The sequence below is a fragment of the Pongo pygmaeus genome, chromosome 15 (assembly GCF_028885625.2).
Source record: "Pongo pygmaeus isolate AG05252 chromosome 15, NHGRI_mPonPyg2-v2.0_pri, whole genome shotgun sequence".
Lineage (NCBI taxonomy): Eukaryota > Metazoa > Chordata > Mammalia > Primates > Hominidae > Pongo > Pongo pygmaeus.
In genome coordinates this window covers 66,665,029-66,684,355 of record NC_072388.2, presented here as the reverse complement: position 1 = coordinate 66,684,355, position 19,327 = coordinate 66,665,029, and the positions used below count along the sequence as shown (strand labels likewise).

General features: G+C 41.7%; 1 protein-coding gene and 1 pseudogene across 1 annotated transcript in view; one reads left to right on the top strand and one right to left on the bottom strand.

The window, feature by feature from the left end:
• Positions 1-19,327, top strand: part of ZFYVE26 (zinc finger FYVE-type containing 26) — a 73,439-nt gene that overhangs the window by 15,543 nt on the left and 38,569 nt on the right. The window contains exons 11-18 of the mRNA XM_054448790.2: positions 2,481-3,089; positions 3,348-3,431; positions 6,878-6,946; positions 7,358-7,509; positions 13,898-14,099; positions 15,110-15,373; positions 18,481-18,600; positions 18,692-18,856. Coding sequence (XP_054304765.2) covers positions 2,481-3,089; positions 3,348-3,431; positions 6,878-6,946; positions 7,358-7,509; positions 13,898-14,099; positions 15,110-15,373; positions 18,481-18,600; positions 18,692-18,856 — 1,665 coding nt within the window. The remainder of the gene's footprint in view (positions 1-2,480; positions 3,090-3,347; positions 3,432-6,877; positions 6,947-7,357; positions 7,510-13,897; positions 14,100-15,109; positions 15,374-18,480; positions 18,601-18,691; positions 18,857-19,327) is intronic.
• Positions 402-2,310, bottom strand: LOC129013175 (dnaJ homolog subfamily C member 9-like; annotated as a pseudogene).

Below are 19,327 nucleotides of genomic sequence, written 5' to 3'. Positions count from 1 at the left end.
GGTGTTTCACCAGTTGGCCAGGCTGGTGTCGAACTCCTGACCTCAGGTGATGTGCCCACTTCGGCCTCCCAAACTGCTGGGATTACAGGAATGAGCCACTGCCCATGGCCAGCTGTACTTTTATTTATTTATTTATTTTTATGGTAACTTTTTATTATACCAAGGTGTTCTAATGCCATCATATGAAGACAGATGCTTCAAACAACCTGCATTAAATTACATTTTTAATACAATTAAAAACTATGTTTAACCTATTTGTAGCCACAAACTGAAAATGTGTCATCTCTACCTTAGAGCTAAAGGCTTACTTTATGCATATGGTATATTTAATAGTCTACAAATCAAAGATTCAAACAGTCCCTAAAAAAATTCTATATATTCTCATACCAACTCATCTACATAGAAATGAAAATCTCTGTATTGTTCTCACAAACCATTACTATGAGTTCACTATAACAACTGGATCAATATGGCTTGCCTTTCAAAGTTAAACAGTCAGAAATGGGCCTCTAAGAAGTCATTTAGCCCAATTCCCTCACCCTGTGTGTTTTCTCTCAAAGCCAATGCAAGTATTTTTTAACCAAAAAACTGGACATATTTAATACATACAGTTTGAAAATTTGGATTTCACTCTTTGTTTTGATGTAATAACTCTTTTATAAAAGGAAACAGATTCAGACAAGCTCAGTGACCCAACTAAAGACCTTCAGCAATTAGTGGCAGGACTATAACATACATCTCTTTATGCTAGGGAAACCAGGCTGTCTATTATAAAGCTGACCAGGGCTATTGTTTTCCCCTTTTCTCTCATCCTAAACACCATTCACATTTTTTCTAGGTCACATTTTACTGGGATCATTTACAAAGCCCCCAGAACTTAACCATCACATTTTACTTTTTTTATTTAATCATATACAACTCTTACAAAAATGCTTGAAGTAATTTAATACCTGTACATCAGTACAAAACCTGGCTGAGTAAAATGAAGAGAGGGTCTATTCAAAATCATTAAGACCAAATGTAAACTGGGAGGGATGTGGAAGATAGCTGTCCAGCAAGTGTTTGGAAGGTGTTCTAGCTGGGTAGAGAGCCTATTCTAACAGACAACACACATCACAGAAAACAGCATGAACAGAACCACATCCTAGATAGAGTTCTGTGCACAGAAGACCCATGGAGGCAAGTGCTGTCAGGAAAGACACTGCCTCCCTCCACCCTCCCAGTTGTCACCACCAAGTTCCTTCAGGTGAGACCTCACACAATGTCAAGTGCTTTCTAGGAAATACTAAGATCAGGTTGAGAGATTCTGCTTAGTCTAGTCAATCTGAAAAATTCAGGCTGGAAAGACATCTTTTCTCAAGAGTTGAGTTGACTTTTGCCTTCAAATCTTGCCTGCACCTTGCCTACCATGGCATCAATTTACACCTAAGGACCTTTGAAGAGAAAAATTCTATTATTTGAAGAGAAAAATTCTATTATTTCTTTTATTTCTTAAGAGCAGATTTTTCCCTCCTCCTTGCAGTACTTGCAATACTTGCAGTACTTTGCTTCCATCTGAGCCAGAAAACTGTCCATTTCCTTTTGCCGCTCCTTTTGTCTGCTCTGAATGGCTGCCTTCACGTTATCCACGCCTTCATCAAGCCCCAACTCCTTTCTGCTCGTTTCTGCTTCTTTGGCCTCTTCCTGAGCCCTCCTTTTCCTTGCATTCATCTTTTGTTTCGATTCTTTGACAAAGGCCTTATAGGATTGGACCCCTCTGGCGTCAATAGCTTGCTGAACGATATTCCTTATCCTGGGTTCCTCTGTGTACTGCACGCAAAGCACAGACTCCATGATCTGATCCATGTCACCCTTGAAGTCCAGATAGGCCTGTTTAATATCAGCCAGCTCTTCTTCTGAACCTTTGTATGTCTTTTCAAAAGACTGAATGTCCTCTAAAGATATCTTTTTAAAGAGTAGCCGCCAGTACGCCTCCTAGTCTAGGTCTTGGGTGAGCACAGGAGAGTCCTCGTCCACTGTTCCCTGCTCATCGTACACTGCTCTCTGTTCTTTGTCACTGAGAACGGAATAGACTTTTCCCAGGATCTGAGGGCAGAGAGTATCCGTAAATCACCCCCGCCCCTCCCACCGAAACCGCGGCGCAAGAAATAAAGATCAGAGGCGCTAAGCGGAGCTCAGCGCGCTCCCCGGGCGCGGGGCCTGGTGGCCAAAAGGCTGGAGAGGCCCAGGCGGCCCGTCGGCCTCGGGGCGGGACCCGGCCAGCTGTACTTTTAAAATAGCAAAATCTTTCTGCAAATCATGAAAAGACATCCTAAGAAGTCTCTTATTCTTCTCACTGTAACCTCAGTTCCCTTATAATTAAAAAATAAATAAATGAGCTAAAGTTGCGAGAATGTTTGACGCTGGGAGGTAACGTTTCTAATGTTTGCATTCTCTGTCTTCTCTTTCTCTGGCCTCTTCTCTTGTACATGTTTTTGTAGGTGCTGCAAATCTCTTCTCAACTTACCTGGCCAGGTGTCAACAGTATCTGTGCAGTATTCCTGACTCCCTGTGCGTGGAGCTTCTGGAAAACATCTTCTCATTGCTTCTCATCACCTCTGCTGATCTTCACCCAGAGCCTCACTTGCCTGAGGACTATGCTGAGGATGATGACATTGAGGGGAAGAGCCCCTCAGGTTTGAGGTCCCCATCAGAGAGCCCTCAGCACATAGCACATCCTGAAAGGAAGTCAGAACGGGGTTCCCTGGGAGTCCCAAAGACCCTTGCTTATACAATGCCAAGCCGTGTGAAGGCAGAGCCAAAAGACAGTTACCCAGGGCCTCATAGGCACAGCTTTTTGGACTTAAAACACTTTACTAGTGGTATCAGTGGATTTCTGGCTGATGAATTTGCAATAGGGGCCTTCCTCAGGCTTCTCCAAGAGCAACTGGATGAGATCAGTAGCCGCAGCCCCCCTGAGAAGCCAAAGCAAGAAGGTCAGAGCTGCTCAGGAAGCAGAGATGGACTGCAGAGCCGCCTGCATCGACTTTCCAAGGTTGTCTCTGAGGCCCAGTGGAGACACAAGGTGGTGACAAGCAACCATCGTTCAGGTGAGAGAAGGGTGGAACTGGTGGGACCAGAAGGTGGGGAGGGAGAAAGATCCCGGGAATATGGGAGAGAGCTAGGAGTACATGGGAGTCACCCCATAACTCAGGGCATATCATCACCATGACAACCAGTGTCAGAACACTGGGGTATGCTCCATGTCTCAGAGCTCAGTGCAAATCTTCCCCAACCTGTTACGCCAAGAAAGGGCCAAATCAAAGTTGATCACTCTCCTTTATGTTCCATTGGGTTTGCTCTTTCAGAAGAGCAACCTTCCCGAAGATACCAGCCTACCACACGTCATCCCAGTCTCTGCCGGGGTCATCGGACAAGAAGGAGCCAGGCAGGTAATCTGAAGAGCTCATTCCCATGCACTACGCAAGTGGTGTAATGCTGCTTGTCTAATACTCTTTAAGAAACAGCACATGGTCAAAAACAACAAAAGCGTTGTAAAATTATCCTATTCCCACTCCCTCAAGGTAACCGTTGTTAATAGTTTCCTATGTATCCTTCCAGAAATTTTCCATGTGATATAAACATGTATATCCTTTTATATATACACATACATTATACTATATATTAAGAACTGCAGCTTGCTTTTTTCATTTATATCCTTTTATATATACAGATGTATTATACTATTAATTGAGAACTTTTTTCACTTACCATTTTAAATACTGCTTAGTATTCCATTGTCAGAAACACCCTGTTCATAGACATTTAAGTTTCCAGTTGTTTACTATTATAAACAGTGCTGTAGTAAACAACCTTGTACATGTCTATGCATACTTGTGTAAATACAGGATAAGCTCCTAGCAGCAGAATTACTAGGTCACATGTATATGGATATAATATATAGATATTACCCAGTTGCCTTAAAAATAAGGTAGACCAATATGTATTTCTTTTTTCTATAAGAATTAATACTAAGTATTCATTGTATGCCAGATGCTGCTCTACATTCCTTATATTTATAATTGTTAACTTATTTAATCCTCACAATACTATAAAGTAGGTCTTATTATTTTTCCCCTTTTATTTTTATTTCCTTTTTTTTTCTTTTTGAGATGGCATCTCATTCTGTTGCCCAGGCTGGAGTGCAGTAGTGCAATCTCAGCTCAACGCAACCTCTGCCTCCTGGGTTCAAGCGATTCTTGTGCCTCAGCCTCCTGAGTAGCTGGGATTACAGGTGTGCGCTACCGTGCCCGGCTAATGTTTGTATTTTTAGTAGAGATGGGGTTTTGTCATGTTGGCCAGGCTGATCTTGAACTCCTGACCTGAAGTGATCTGCCCGCCTCAGCTTCCCAAAGTGCTGGAATTACAGGCGTGAGTCACCAGGCCCAGCCTCCCTTTTATTTTTAGTTGGCATATAATAATTGTACATATTTAAGGGATACACAGTGATATTTCAATATGTTTATAAAATGTGTAATGACCAAATTGGAGTAATATCTATCACCTCAAACATTTGTCATTTCTTTTTGTTGTGAACATTCAAAATCCTTTCTTCGGCCGGGCACGGTGGCTCACACCTGTAATCCCAGCATTCTGGGAGGCCGAGGCAGATGGATCACTTGAGGTAAGGAGTTCAAGACCAGCCTGGCTAACACAGTGAAACCCTGTCTGTACTAAAAATATGAAAGTTAGCTGGGTGTATTGGTGGGTGCCCAGCTCGGGAGGCTGAGGCATGAGAATCACTTGAACCTGGGAGGCAGAGGTTGCGGTGAGCTGAGATTGTGCCACTGTACTCTAGCCTGAGTGACAGAGTGAGAATCCATCTAAAAAAAAAAAAAAAAAAAAAAAAATCCTTTCTTCTAGGTTTTTGAGAATATATAATAGATTGTAGTTAACCATATTCATCCTGCAGTGCTACAGAACAGCAGAACTGATCCCTCCTATCCAGCTCTGATTTTATATTCATTAATCACCCTCTCCCCATCCTTCTCTCCCTGCTATTATTTGTAGTTCTGCAAGCTGTATGTGATTGCCTGTTTGCACATACTCTCATCAGTCAGTAGTATTAGATTTTTTAAAACCTTCACCAATATGTTTAATATAATAATGATGTTTCATTGCTTTAGCAGTATTTTTTTAGTTTGAGATTGAATATCTTTTCATATATTTATTGGCTGTTTATATTTTTCTGTAAACTGCCTAATGTCTAAGGTCCATTTTTCTCTTAGGAAGCTCTTTTATGTTGAATTTTACAAAGCTGTTTATACATTACAGAAAATATTTTCTCATCATGTGCTATTATTTTTTCTCTATTTTGCCTTTTGATTCCACTTATAGGCTTTCCTTAGGGAAGTTAATACAGGCGCATTATGCAGGAGTATTAAATTTTTAGAGAATCAAGTTTTCATTATGGCTTTTGGTGTTGATCTTTTAAAAATTAAAAGGAATTCATGAGGATTTCCTATGGGCTAAACAATACTAGGTATCCTGAGGGAGGTAAATGAGCACAAGCTAGGCTTTTGACTTCGAACAATTTGTAATGTACCTGCTTAGACAGTATACATGGAAAATTTAAAGTGACCTGAGACCCTGCCTGAAAACAGAAGAAATGTCTTAAAAGAGGATATCAGCATGACCTGCAGATGTCAGGGCAACAGATTTCATGAAGGAGTTGACTCTTGAACCAAGCTCCAGAGAATGAGTAGGCTCTAGCTAAGTGGCAACATGAAAGGTGAGCATACTGGGTGGGGTGGAGGATGCCATGAGAGAAAGCTTCAAGGTTGAGTTGCTAAGTCCCTTAAGCTGCTACATTAATTGGTTTGGGTCAGAAGGCAGAGTTTGCATCCACTTGACCCATTCAGCACAAGAATGTACAACCCATCATCTCTTTTCTACAGCTGTTCCTTCTAAAGGGCTTCCAGACAGTGAACTGAGGTGCCTCCCTTGCATGAGGCTGAGACAGCCCCTCGAATGACCAGGCTAAGGAATAGCGAGCCTCTGTTAGAAAGCTCTAGCATGTTAGGAAGCCTGGTGTTGAGAAGAGAAGAAGCTTTTTCTCTGAGACTTTGAATATCATGGTCTTTGGCCAGCCAGGTCTTAGACTTTGGTTCCCTACATTTTTTTTTAATAGAGATAGGGTCTTGCTCTGTCACCCAGGCTGAAGTGCAGTGGCACAATCATACCTCACTGTAACCTTGAACTCCTGGGCTCAAACAATCCTTCATGCCACAACCTTCTGGGTAGCTGGGACTACAGGTGCATGCCACCTTGCCCAACTAATTTGTTTTTAATTTTTTGTGTAGACAGGGTCTTGCAGTGTTGCCCAGGCTGGTCTCAAACTCCTGACCTCAAGCTATCCTGCTACAATGGCCTCCCAAAGTGCTGGGATTCCAGGTGTAAACCACTGCACCCAGCCAGTTGTCTGCCTTTTCAAGTATGAAGATACCTTTTTCTATGTCAGGAAATATTGTGTCCCTACTACTTCCTGGTCATAACAGTTGTGCTTTTATTTTTTCAGAATACTGCCAGTGCTTACTGAGCAGGTGCTGATCACTGACCCTTAAAAATCACTTGAAAGTTCCTGGGGCTCTGAGACCCACAGATTGGGAACCACTGGTATAGGCTATTACCCAGGTGAACCCTGTTGCCATATTCAGCCCACCCTTTGCCTTTGGTCTATAGGAGCTTGTGTTTTACTGTAGAAGGAGCAGCAGGTGTCATAGTTATTTATTATCCACTGTCTCTAACTACACAGTTCTTGGCTGTCAAGCCAACTTCACACTTCCTCCTCTGTAAGGAGCTGATGATCGACTTTCTCTCTTCTTCCCAATACCTGTAGATGGCCGAGACAGAGGTTCAAACCCATCCCTGGAAAGTACAAGTAGCGAGCTGAGCACAAGTACGTCAGGTATGCAAATTTCCACCAGTTGCCAACTTTGAGCAGCTTTGCCCTGATATAGAGTTGCCATACACCATGGTGTAAAGCCAGGATTGAGCAGTCAAGGTTGTTATTCAAGGTTGGCAGATGGCCAGATTTTAGCTGGGAGAAGGGAAAGGACTGTTTCATTCTCAATTTAGTTATCCAGCAACAGAGAGAAATAGAGGTAAATACCCAAAGAAGGTAGTTGGCACTTAGCATCTTGTATTCAAAGACGGTAGCATAGGTTTGCCTTTCATTTGAGGAAAAATTAAGACCTATTTACAGACCTTTTACAGAAGGACATTGAGGAGATAAAAGTTTGGTGGGAGGTGGCAGCAATATAGCATTTCCTCAATTCCTCTTGCTTCTCTGGCCCCACACATTCTTGTGTCTCAACAGAGGGAAGTCTGAGTGCCGTGTCCGGCCGGAATGAGCTGGACAGTAGATTGCACCCCCATCCTCAAAGTTCACTCATCCCCATGATGTTCTCCCCACCTGAGTCACTGCTGGCATCCTGCATCCTTCGTGGGAACTTCGCAGAAGCCCATCAGGTGAGGGGAGCCTAGGCCATACCTTTTCAGCCCCTGAATGACTTAGCATCAGGTAAGGCTCGGAGCATGTACAACCAGAACCACCTGGGAGCACTCAGGGGTCCACATCAAGCAGAAGAAGCAGAAGCAAGAGGGGATTTCCATGTGCCCAGGCCCAGTCTTCAGCAGGGCGGATTGAAAGATATTGAATTGTTTGTGGTTCTTAACATAAGCAGTGTTTTTAAAAGGTGACAGAAAATATTCAGCCACACTCCCACCACTTAAAAACATGGAAACTTTTGTTTCTCTCCTTGACTCCTTCTCTGCACATATACATGGGTTTTTGTTTGTTTGTTTGTTTGAGATGGAGTCTTGCTCTGTTGCCTAGGCTGGAGTACAGTGGCATGATTTCTGCTCACTGCACCCTCCACCTCCCAGGTTCAATCAATTCTCCTGCCTAAGCCTCCTGAGCAGCTGGGATTACAGGTGCCCACCACACCAGGCTAATTTTTGTATTTTTAGTAGAGACAGGATTTTGCTATGTTGGCCAGGCTGGTCTTGAACTCCTGACCTCAAGTGATCTACCTGCCTCAGCCTCCCAAAATGCTGGGATTACATGCATGAGCCACCACACCGAGCCCATGTTTTTATCTAGTTAAAAATTATAATACAATTTCCTTTTCTTTTTTTTTTTTGAGATAGAGATTTGCTCTTGTCACCCAGGCTGCTGGAGTGCAGTGGCGCGATCTCAGCTCACTGCAACCTCCACCTCCCATGTTCAACCGATTCTCCTGCCTCAGCCTCCCAAGTAGTTAGGATTACAGGCATGCACCACCATATCTGGCTAACTTTTGTATTTTTAGTAGAGATGAGGTTTTACAGTGTTTGTCAGGCTGGTCTCAAACTCCTGACCTCGGGAGATCCACCCACCTCGGCATCCCAAAATGCTGGGATTACAGGCATGAGCCATTGCTCCCAGTCCCAATAATAAATAGAATGCCAGTTCAATATACAAGAAGTATGGAGAGCTAGCAGACTAGAATATTTGTATTGTAGAGAGAAAATAGCACTGGAATGGTAATCAGAAAGACTCTGAACCTCTCTGAGCTTTGGTTTCCTCATTTGAAAGTTAACAAGGATACCCAGGAATTGAACTCAGCTCTGCACCAAGCAGACCTAATAGACATCTACAGAACTCTCCACCCCAAATCAACAGAATATACATTTTTTTCAGCACCACACCACACCTATTCCAAAATTGACCACATAGTTGGAAGTAAAGCTCTCCTCAGCAAATGTAAAAGATCAGAAATTATAACAAACTATCTCTCAGATCACAGTGCAATCAAGCTATAACTCAGGATTAAGAATCTCACTCAAAACCGCTCAACTACATGGAAACTGAACAACCTGCTCCTGACTGACTACTGGGTACATAACGAAATGAAGGCAGAAATAAAGATGTTCTTTGAAACCAACGAGAACCAAGACACAACACACCAGAATCTCTGGGATGCATTCAAAGCAGCGTGTAGAGGGAAATTTATAGCACTAAATGCCCACAAGAGAAAGCAGGAAAGGTCCAAAATTGACACCCTAACATCACAATTAAAAGAACTAGAAAAGCAAGAGCAAACACATTCAAAAGCTAGCAGAAGGCAAGAAATAACTAAAATCAGAGCAGAACTGAAGGAAATAGAGACACAAAAAACCCTTCAAAAAATTAATGAATCCAGGAGCTGGTTTTTTGAAAGGATCAACAAAATTGATAGACAGCTAGCAAGACTAATAAAGAAAAAAAGAGAGAAGAATCAAATAGATGCAATAAAAAATGATAAAGGCGATATCACCACCGATCCCACAGAAGTACAAACTACCATCAGAGAATACTAAAAACACCTCTATGCAAATAAACTAGAAAATGTAGAAGAAATGGATAAATTGCTCGACACATACACTCTCCCAAGACTAAACCAGGAAGAAGATGAATCTCTGAATAGACCAATAATAGAAGCTGAAATTGTGGCAATAATCAATAGCTTACCAACCAAAAAAAGTCCAGGACCAGATGGATTCACAGCTGAATTCTACCAGAGGTACAAGGAGGAACTGGTACCATTCCTTCTGAAACTATTCCAATCAATAGAAAAAGAGGGAATCCTCCCTAACTCATTTTATGAGGCCAGCATCATCCTGATACCAAAGCCTGGCAGAGACACAACCAAAAAAGAGAATTTTAGACCAATATCCTTGATGAACATTGATGCAAAAATCCTCAATAAAATACTGGCAAACAGAATCCAGCAGCACATCAAAAAGCTTATCCACCATGATCAAGTGGGCTTCATCCCTGGGATGCAAGGCTGGTTCAATATACGCAAATCAATAAATGTAATCCAGCATATAAACAGAACCAAAGACAAAAACCACATGATTATCTCAACAGATTTAGAAAAGGCCGTTGACAAAATTCAACAACCCTTCATGCTAAAAACTCTCAATAAATTAGGTATTGATGGGATGTATCTCAAAATAATAAGAGCTATCTATGACAAACCCACAGCCAATATCATACTGAATGGGCAAAAACTGGAAGCATTCTCTTTGAAAACTGGCACAAGACAGGGATGCCCTCTCTCACCACTCCTATTCAACATAGTGTTGGAAGTTCTGGCCAGGGCAATTAGGCAGGAGAAGGAAATAATGGGTATTCAGTTAGGAAAAAAGGAAGTCAAATTGTCCCTGTTTGCAGATGACATGATTGTATATCTAGAAAACCCCATTGTCTCAGCCCAAAATCTCCTTAAGCTGATAAGCAACTTCAGCAAAGTCTCAGGATACAAAATCAATGTACAAAAATCACAAGCATTCTTATACACCAACAACAGACAGAGAGCCAAATCATAAGTGAACTCCCATTCACAATTGCTTCAAAGAGAATAAAATACCTAGGAATCCAACTTACAAGGGACATGAAGGACCTCTTCAAGGAGAACTATAAACCACTGCTCAATGAAATAAAAGAGGATACAAACAAATGGAAGAACATTCCATGCTCATGGGTAGGAAGAATCAATATCATGAAAATGGCCATACTGCCCAAGGTAATTTGCAGATTCAATGCCATCCCCATCAAGCTACCAATGACTTTCTTCACAGAATTGGAAAAAACTACTTTAAAGTTCATATGGAACCAAAAAAGAGCCCTCATCGCCAAGTCAATCCTAAGCCAAAAGAACAAAGCTGGAGGCATCACGCTACCTGACTTCAAACTATACTACAAGGCTACGGTAACCAAAACAGCATGGTACTGGTACCAAAACAGAGATATAGATCAATGGAACAGAACAGAGCCCTCAGAAATAACGCCACATATCTACAACTATCTGATCTTTGACAAACCTGAGAAAAACAAGCAATGGGGAAAGGATTCCCTATTTAATAAATGGTGCTGGGAAAACTGGCTAGCCATATGTAGAAAGCTGAAACTGGATCCCTTCCTTACACCTTATACAAAAATCAATTCAAGATGGATTAAAGACTTAAACGTTAGACCTAAAACCATAAAAACCCTAGAAGAAAACCTAGGCATTACCATTCAGGACATAGGCATGGGCAAGGACTTCATGTCTAAAACACCAAAAGCAATGACAACAAAAGCCAAAATTGACAAATGGGATCTAATTAAACTAAAGAGCTTCTGCACAGCAAAGAAACTATCAGCAGAGTGAACAGGCAACCTACAAAATGGGAGAAAATTTTCACAACCTACTCATCTGACAAAGGGCTAATATCCAGAATCTACAATGAACTCAAACAAATTTACGAGAAAAAAACTAACAACCCCATCAAAAAGTGGGCAAAGGACATGAACAGACACTTCTAAAAGAAGACATTTATGCAGCCAAAAAACACATGAAAAAATGCTCATCATCACTGGCCATCAGAGAATTGCAAATCAAAACCACAATGAGATACCATCTCACACCAGTTAGAATGGCAATCATTGAAAAGTCAGGAAACAACAGGTGCTGGAGAGGATATGGAGAAATAGGAACGCTTTTACACTGTTGGTGGGACTGTAAACTAGTTCAACCATTGTGGAAGTCAGTGTGGCGATTCCTCAGGGATCTAGAACTAGAAATACCATGTGACCCAGCCATCCCATTACTGGGTATATACCCAAAGGACTATAAATCATGCTGCTATAAAGACACATGCACACGTATGTTTATTGCGGCATTATTCACAATAGCAAAGACTTGGAACCAACCCAAATGTCCAACAATGATAGACTGGATTAAGTAAATGTGGCACATATACACCATGGAATACTATGCAGCCATAAAAAATGATGAGTTCATGTCCTTTGTAGGGACATGGATGAAATTGGAAATCATCATTCTCAGTAAACTATCGCCAGAACAAAAAACCAAACACCGCATATTCTCACTCATAGGTGGGAATTGAACAATGAGAACACATGGACACAGGAAGGGGAACATCACACTCTGGGGACTGTTGTGGGGTGGGGGGAGGGGGGAGGGATAGCACTGGGAGATATACCTAATGCTAGATGACGAGTTAGTGGGTGCAGCACACCAGCATGGCACATGTATACATATGTAACTAACCTGCACATTGCACACATGTACCATAAAACCTAAAGTATAATAATAATAAATAAATAAAAAATGAATAAGTAAAAAAAAAAGAAAATTGGAGTTAAATGTAATACCTGGTTTTTCTACCTCATAGGAATGTTAAGAGGATTATGTTCTAGCTGTGAGAAATATAAAAATCCTCTACTGTTGATTAAACTTAATAACATAAAATAGTACTCTTCTAATTTTCAAAACCCTCTTGGCATATTAATGATACTTTTACTGGTAGTAACGTATTTGGTAGTTTATCTACTTAACATGTAGGTCAGAATTGTTCTTTCATATGAGTTCAGTTGTTGAGGAATAAATCTAGGGAACTCTAGGTAATAGGACAATTTTTACTTAACCTTCTCTGATCATTTTAGATCTTATACTGTAATGATAATGATAATTATGATCCTTGGAGGAGGATAGGACCCTCCCCAGCCCCAGCCTTTCTTTTTCTTTTTTTTTTTTGAGGCAGAGTCTCACTTTCTCACTTAGGCTGGAGTACGGTGGCTCAATCTCGGCTCACTGCAGTCTTTGCCTCCCGGGATCAAGCAATTCTCCTGCCTCAGCCTCCCGAGTAGCTGGGACTACAGGTGCACACCACCACTCCTGGCTAATTTTTATATTTTTAGTAGAGACGGGGTTTCACCATGTTGGCCAGGCTGGTTTCGAACTCCTGACCTCAAATGATCCACCCTCCTTGGCCTCTTGAAGTGCTGGGATTACAGGCACGAGCCACCACGCCAGCCCCTCCCCAGCCTTTCTAATGCTCAAATCCAGAGGAATTTAGCTAGGAGTCCCATGATATTTTACCCCTAAACGTCCTCCACTTCTCCTCCTTTTCTTGAGCCGTGGTCTTTTTTTTTTTTTTTTCAATAAAAACTTTTATTTTTTGACCTGGATACAGACAGAATAAGTTGTACATATAAGACAATATCAGAAAGTATTAACAAGAAAATAAAATTACTTTTAACCCTATAGTATGGAACAACCAATATTAAAAATTTACTTTTTTGGCCAATATTTCTCCAAAATATGTATGACTTTTATATAGCTGAGATTATTTCAAATCTAAAACTTTATATCATGCATTTTTACATTTTAATATTAGCATTTGTCTTTTAACCTTGATTTTAGTGACCTTACAATAGTCTGATCAAGTAGCTGCATTTAACCATTTCCCTGCTGCTCAAGATTTAGATTATTTTTAACCTTGTAATAGTTGTAATATATACTGCCAAGGTGATTACATTTAGGCATTAAGCCTTTTGAATTATTTTTTTAAGAAAGTTCCTCATAAAAACTACTGAGTCAAAAGATGTAAACATTTTTAAAGCTCTATGGATTGCCAAATTGCTTTTCAAAAAAAGTTGTGACACTTAATGTTACACCATCTCCTGAGGATTTATTTTTGCACTTTGTTATTGTGATAGATGCAAAATGTTATTGTTACTTAAATTCCTAGATTACTGACAAGGGAAAAAATATTTTCTCATTTATATATTAGTCATATATATTTCCTCTGAAATTGTCCACATCTTTTGCCTATTTTCTACTGAGGCTTTGGTGGTTTTCTTACTTTTATGAATTATTTTTTATAGTTGACCTGCTCTTCTAACATTCGGTGCTCTTCTGCCCCTACAAAGCACAAAGACATCTTAGGGCCACAGTCTAATGGTTGGCAAGATATCCCATCCGTGGACATTCCCTGAATCAGTGGAACCACCAGGGCCCACACTCTCCCTCTCCTATGACAGGTGCTGTTCACGTTCAACCTGAAGTCCTCACCCAGTTCAGGGGAACTGATGTTCATGGAGCGCTACCAGGAAGTGATCCAAGAACTGGCCCAAGTAGAGCACAAGATTGAAAACCAGAACTCAGATGGGGGTAGCAGCACCATTCGGAGAACTGGCAGTGGCCGCTCAACTCTACAGGCCATTGGCAGCGCTGCGGCAGCAGGTCAGGCTTCCCTGCTAACACCATAAGTGGTGAGATGGCTGGGAGAGGGGGTAAAAGGGGAGAAACCACTAAAATCCTAGGCTCCTCATGAGGGTGAGCAGAAATTCAATACAGGACACCTGCCTTGAAAAACAGCAAACCTGATACATCCAGTTTTCCAGCTGTGCCCATCCTCCTTGCCCAGGCTGTTCAGATACCACCACTCGACCTACTGCATTAAGCTTATCCTGTGTGATTTAAATGAAGACTGTGAATGCTGTTTTTAACCTGTGTTTTGATGGCCACTGTCTCTGGCTTCAGGAAATGCTTAGGAGTTTATTTCCTTCCCATGTAATTACTCAGGGATAAAGCATATTGTTTTACTGTTCTATAAAGTGCAGTTGGGTATTAAAATTTAAGGCCTAGAATTCACAGGTCTCAATTTCCCAACCTTGGATGCACTGCAAAAGAGCCCATCCTTTCGTTACTTCTTGAAGTTGGAATCTTGTTCCACATTTTCACAACTCTTACTGACCTAGGCCCTACATACCATGATACCATCACATATTGCTTCCTACATATTATCCCAGAAATTTTCTATGCCTATTCACAAGAACATACACACATCCTTTCTGTTTTTAATATAAATAGGTTCTTAGGACAATACTATAGTCTACCTTGCTTTTTAGCGATGCGTTCTAGAGATCTTTTCTGATTAGCACACACAGATCTACTAAACCTACTTTGAGACTCCATTTGGAAAAATGGAGTCATTCTTTCTGAACCTACTTTGAGACTCCATTTGGAAGAAGCTGTCCCTCATCTGGACCACTCTGAGCTTCTCTTGGTCTTCCTTTCATGCCACTGTTTTGAAGCTATAAGAGTGGGCCATAATGATAGTGCTAATATACATAGAAGATACCCTGTGCAGATGAACCTCAAACATTTTGAAAGTAACTACTTTACCTAATAAAAGTTGTAGTAAGAATCCTTTTAACCCCTTGCTTTTTATTCCTCTGCTGGGCGTCCAGGAATGGTGTTTTACTCTATCTCTGATGTGACCGACAAGCTGCTCAACACCTCTGGAGACCCCATCCCCACGCTCCAGGAGGACTTTTGGATAAGCACGGCTCTAGTGGAGCCCACTGCTCCTCTGAGAGAGGTTCTGGAAGACCTCAGTCCTCCTGCCATGGCTGCGTTTGACCTAGCTTGCTCTCAGTGCCAGCTCTGGAAAACCTGCAAGCAGCTTTTGGAGACGGCTGAACGACGTTTGAATAGTAGCCTTGAAAGGCGGGGTGAGTGTGCTGTGTTAGCTGTATCCCTTCATTCTCAAGTGAGATGGGTTTCTGAGAGTCTTGATAAATTGTCCAGGAAGAAAGCAGTTATTGGAGAAGGCAGATGGTGAATGGATTATGAAATTTTGTCACATACAATCTGATGGCATAAATACAGTCTGTTGAGAGACAAAATAGACATAGCAATTTGGGGAAATTCTTTATTGAATTATAGGTGAATTCAAAGAAGAAATATACATTTTAAAATGGTATCAATGGAATTCGAGCCTTAAGACTCCATGCCCTCTCCTTGGTGAACTTCACTTAACCTAAAACCTGAGAGCATCTTGAATTTGTAAGCCAGGTGTAAGGGAAAACTTAATGAGTCACAGTTGGAGGGATGATCATACCTTGAGGTGAATAACAGTGCAGAATATGCATATGGAATTCTTAGAGAAATCAGGTATGTGAAGGCATCGGATATGAAGGTAGAATTAAGCAACGTTCTACTCCCCACACCTGTCCTTGCTACTGGCACCAAACATTGGAAGGACTGAGCAGTGGAGGAGAAAGGAACCTGTTCTGCCTTAGTAATGTAGAAGGAGGAGTGGTGAATAGGTTATGATATGAGTAGCCCCTTGTGTCCTGGGGTCCCCAAGTCCACCCCCAGGTTCAGTGATTCTCTGGGAGAACTCTCAAGAATCAGCGTTATTGTCATATTGCTAAGATTTATTTCAGCAAATGGATACAAAGAAAAATCAGCAAAGTAAAAAGGCTCATAGGATAAAATCTGGAGGAAACCAGGTGCAAGCTTCCAGGAGTCCTCTCCCTGTGGCTACACAGGGCATGCCTATGCCTATTTCTCCAGCAATGAGTTGTGCCAGCAGTTGCAAGGTGTTGTATAAAGGGAAGCTCATTAGAGACTCAAGGCCCGAGGTTTGTTTGTTTGTTTGTGTTTTTGAGATGGAATCTCGCTCTGTCCCCCAGGCTGGAGTGCAGTGGCACAATCTCGGCTCACTGCTCACTGCAACTTCCACCTCCCGGGTTCAAGCGATTCTCCTGCCTCAGCCTCCCGAGTAACTGGGATTTCAGGCACATGCCACCACGCCTGGCTAATTTTTGTATATTTAATAGAGACTAGGTTTCACCATGTTGGTCAGGCTGATCTCGAACTCCTGACATCATGATCCGCCTGCCTCAGCCTCCCAAAGTCCTGGGATTACAAGCATGAGCCACCGCGCCCAGCCGCCCAAGGTTTTTTTTTTTTTTTTTTTTTGAGGACTGGTGACAAAAACACCCTCTGCTTAGCATGTAGCAAATTCCAGATTCCCAAAAGGAAAGCAGGTGTACAGCATAAACCACATTGTACAAAGAGTTTAGGGCCAGTGAGCCACTGTCATTATTTAGGGAAAGTATATAAGCATAGGAAACTTCTTACCAGTCAAGTCCACAGTGCCAGCCAAGGGCCAACCTTGCAAGCAGATGTTCCAAGGATAGCAGTGTCAAGCCTGCTGTTTAACTCTTTTCTATACACCCCTCCAAATCACCTCTGAGCTGTTGGTTAAAATGTCCTTTAATGTTTACATAGTCCTTCAAAGAAAGTACACAGTGGCTTATACAATGCTGTTTTTGTCCAGTGATCTGCCCTTCCCCTCATCTTATACTTATATCCTAAAATAAAATGTTATTCAAGCTCTTAATCACTGAAACAATTTCAGGTCAATCAATGAGGAATTTGTGTGTGTGTGGGGGTGCATAGTTGGTGTATATATTTATGGAGTATATGAGATTTTTTGGTATAGGCACGCAATGCTTAACAATCACATCATGGAAAATTGAGTATCCATCCCCTCAAGCATTTATCCTTTGTGTTACAAACAAGCTAGTTACACTCTTTTAGTTATTGTTAAATGTGCAATTGAATTATTATTCACTGTAGCCCCCATGCTATGCTATTAAATACTAGGCCTTATTCATTGTTTCTAACTTTTTTTTTTCTGAGACAGAGTCTCACTCTGTCACCCAGGCTGGAGTGCAGTGGTGCCATCTCGGCTCACTGCAGCCTTTGCCTCCTGGGTTCAGGTGATACTCCTGTCTCAGCCCTCCCCCACAACCCCTCAGTAGCTAGAATGACAGGTGTGTGCCACCACACCCAGCTAATTTTTGTATCTTTAGTAGAGAAGGGGTTTCACCATCCACCCACCTCGGCCTCCCAAAGTCCTGGGATTACAGGTGTGAGCCACCACACCCAGCCTGTAACTATTTTTTATACTCATTAACCATCTCCATCTTCCCCCACCCCTTACTACCTTCCCAGCCTCTGGTAACCATCCTTCTATTCTCTATCTCCATGAATTCAGTTATTTTGATTTTTGGATCCCACACGTAAGTGAGAACATGTGGTGTTTGTCTTTCTGTGCCTGGCTTATTTCACTTAACACAATGATCTTCAGTTCTATACAAGTTGTTGCTAATGATTGGATCTCATTCTTTTCTGTGACTGAATAGTACTCCATTGTGCATATGTACCATATTTTCTTTATCCATTCATCTGCTGATGGACACTGAGGTTGCTTCAAAATCTTGGCTATTGTGAACAGTGCTGCAAGAAACATGGGAGTGCAAATATCTCTTCAATATACTGATTTAGGAATTTAGTGACGACTGTGTTTCCAGATTATCCTGAGCATATGGGAGTATAGCAGAGATGTAAGGAATAATCTGTGTCCATAAAGTTGTTTATAGTCTAGTTGGAGTATCAAGATACCACTTAAAGCAATTAAAGAAGACATATGATCTCCGCTCAAGTTGAGTACAACTGAAGGCAGTACCAAGGCAAATCTATTTGGCTTGGGACAACAATTCCATAGGAGTGCCAGAGATTCTGAATCTGCTGATGTTGTTGACAGCTGAGGCATCTTGCCAGAGGCAGTCCTAGAATCTCAGGCATGAAATAAGCCAAGTATGCTGGTTGTCACCCAAAATGGCACAGCATATATTTCCTCCTTAATATTGGAGAGGATAAAATTTCACAGGTAAATACAGGACTGAGTGCCAATCTCTGAAAACACTTCAATTTTTTTTTTTTTTTTTTTTTTTGCATTCCCTCTTCCTTCATCTATTTCCAGGTCGACGGATAGACCACGTACTCCTAAATGCTGATGGCATTCGAGGTTTTCCAGTTGTTCTTCAGCAAATCAGTAAGAGTCTCAATTATCTGCTTATGTCAGCCAGTCAAACCAAATCAGGTGAGTTGCTTTTTTCTCTTTTCTTCTCCTGGACTTGGAACATTAGGCCAGCAACCGACTTTACTTTTTCTTTCTCATTTGCTTTCCATAGACAGTGTGGAAGAAAAGGGAGGAGGCCCTCCACGGTGCAGCATCACTGAACTGCTTCAGATGTGCTGGCCCAGCCTAACCGAGGACTGTGTTGCCAGCCACACCACCCTCTCCCAGCAGCTAGATCAGGTCCTTCAGTCACTGAGAGAGGCACTAGAGCTGGCAGGTATAAGGCTGTCTGCTTGGGAACAAATAAAAGCCGAACTTGGGAGAGGAAACAGCTGAGAGTAACGAAGCACTTTGGAGAAGAGGCTTGGGACTCCAGAACTGGGCTCTATCAGCCCTTTAGTTAGCCAGGGCATGTCTCAATGTCTCGTAACTTAACTTCACCTGTTTTCCCGCCTCTCAATTGAAAGAATGGTGAACACTTCATTAGCTGATACATTTTCTCATGATGAATGAGAAATACAGCCAGCAGGTGCTCAGTAAATATTGATGAACCCTCCCCAAAAGATTGCTGTGTTCTTCATAAAGTTGTTCCACCCCAGAAACAAGGATAAAAATAGAACTATACACATGAGAGTAATTTTATACACTCCAGACTCAAAGCTTTTCCTGGCTGAGAATCACTTGTCCAAATGACTGACTTAGGATTTTATATTTGCCTTGTAAGTGTAGTGCCCAGGCCATCAGATGC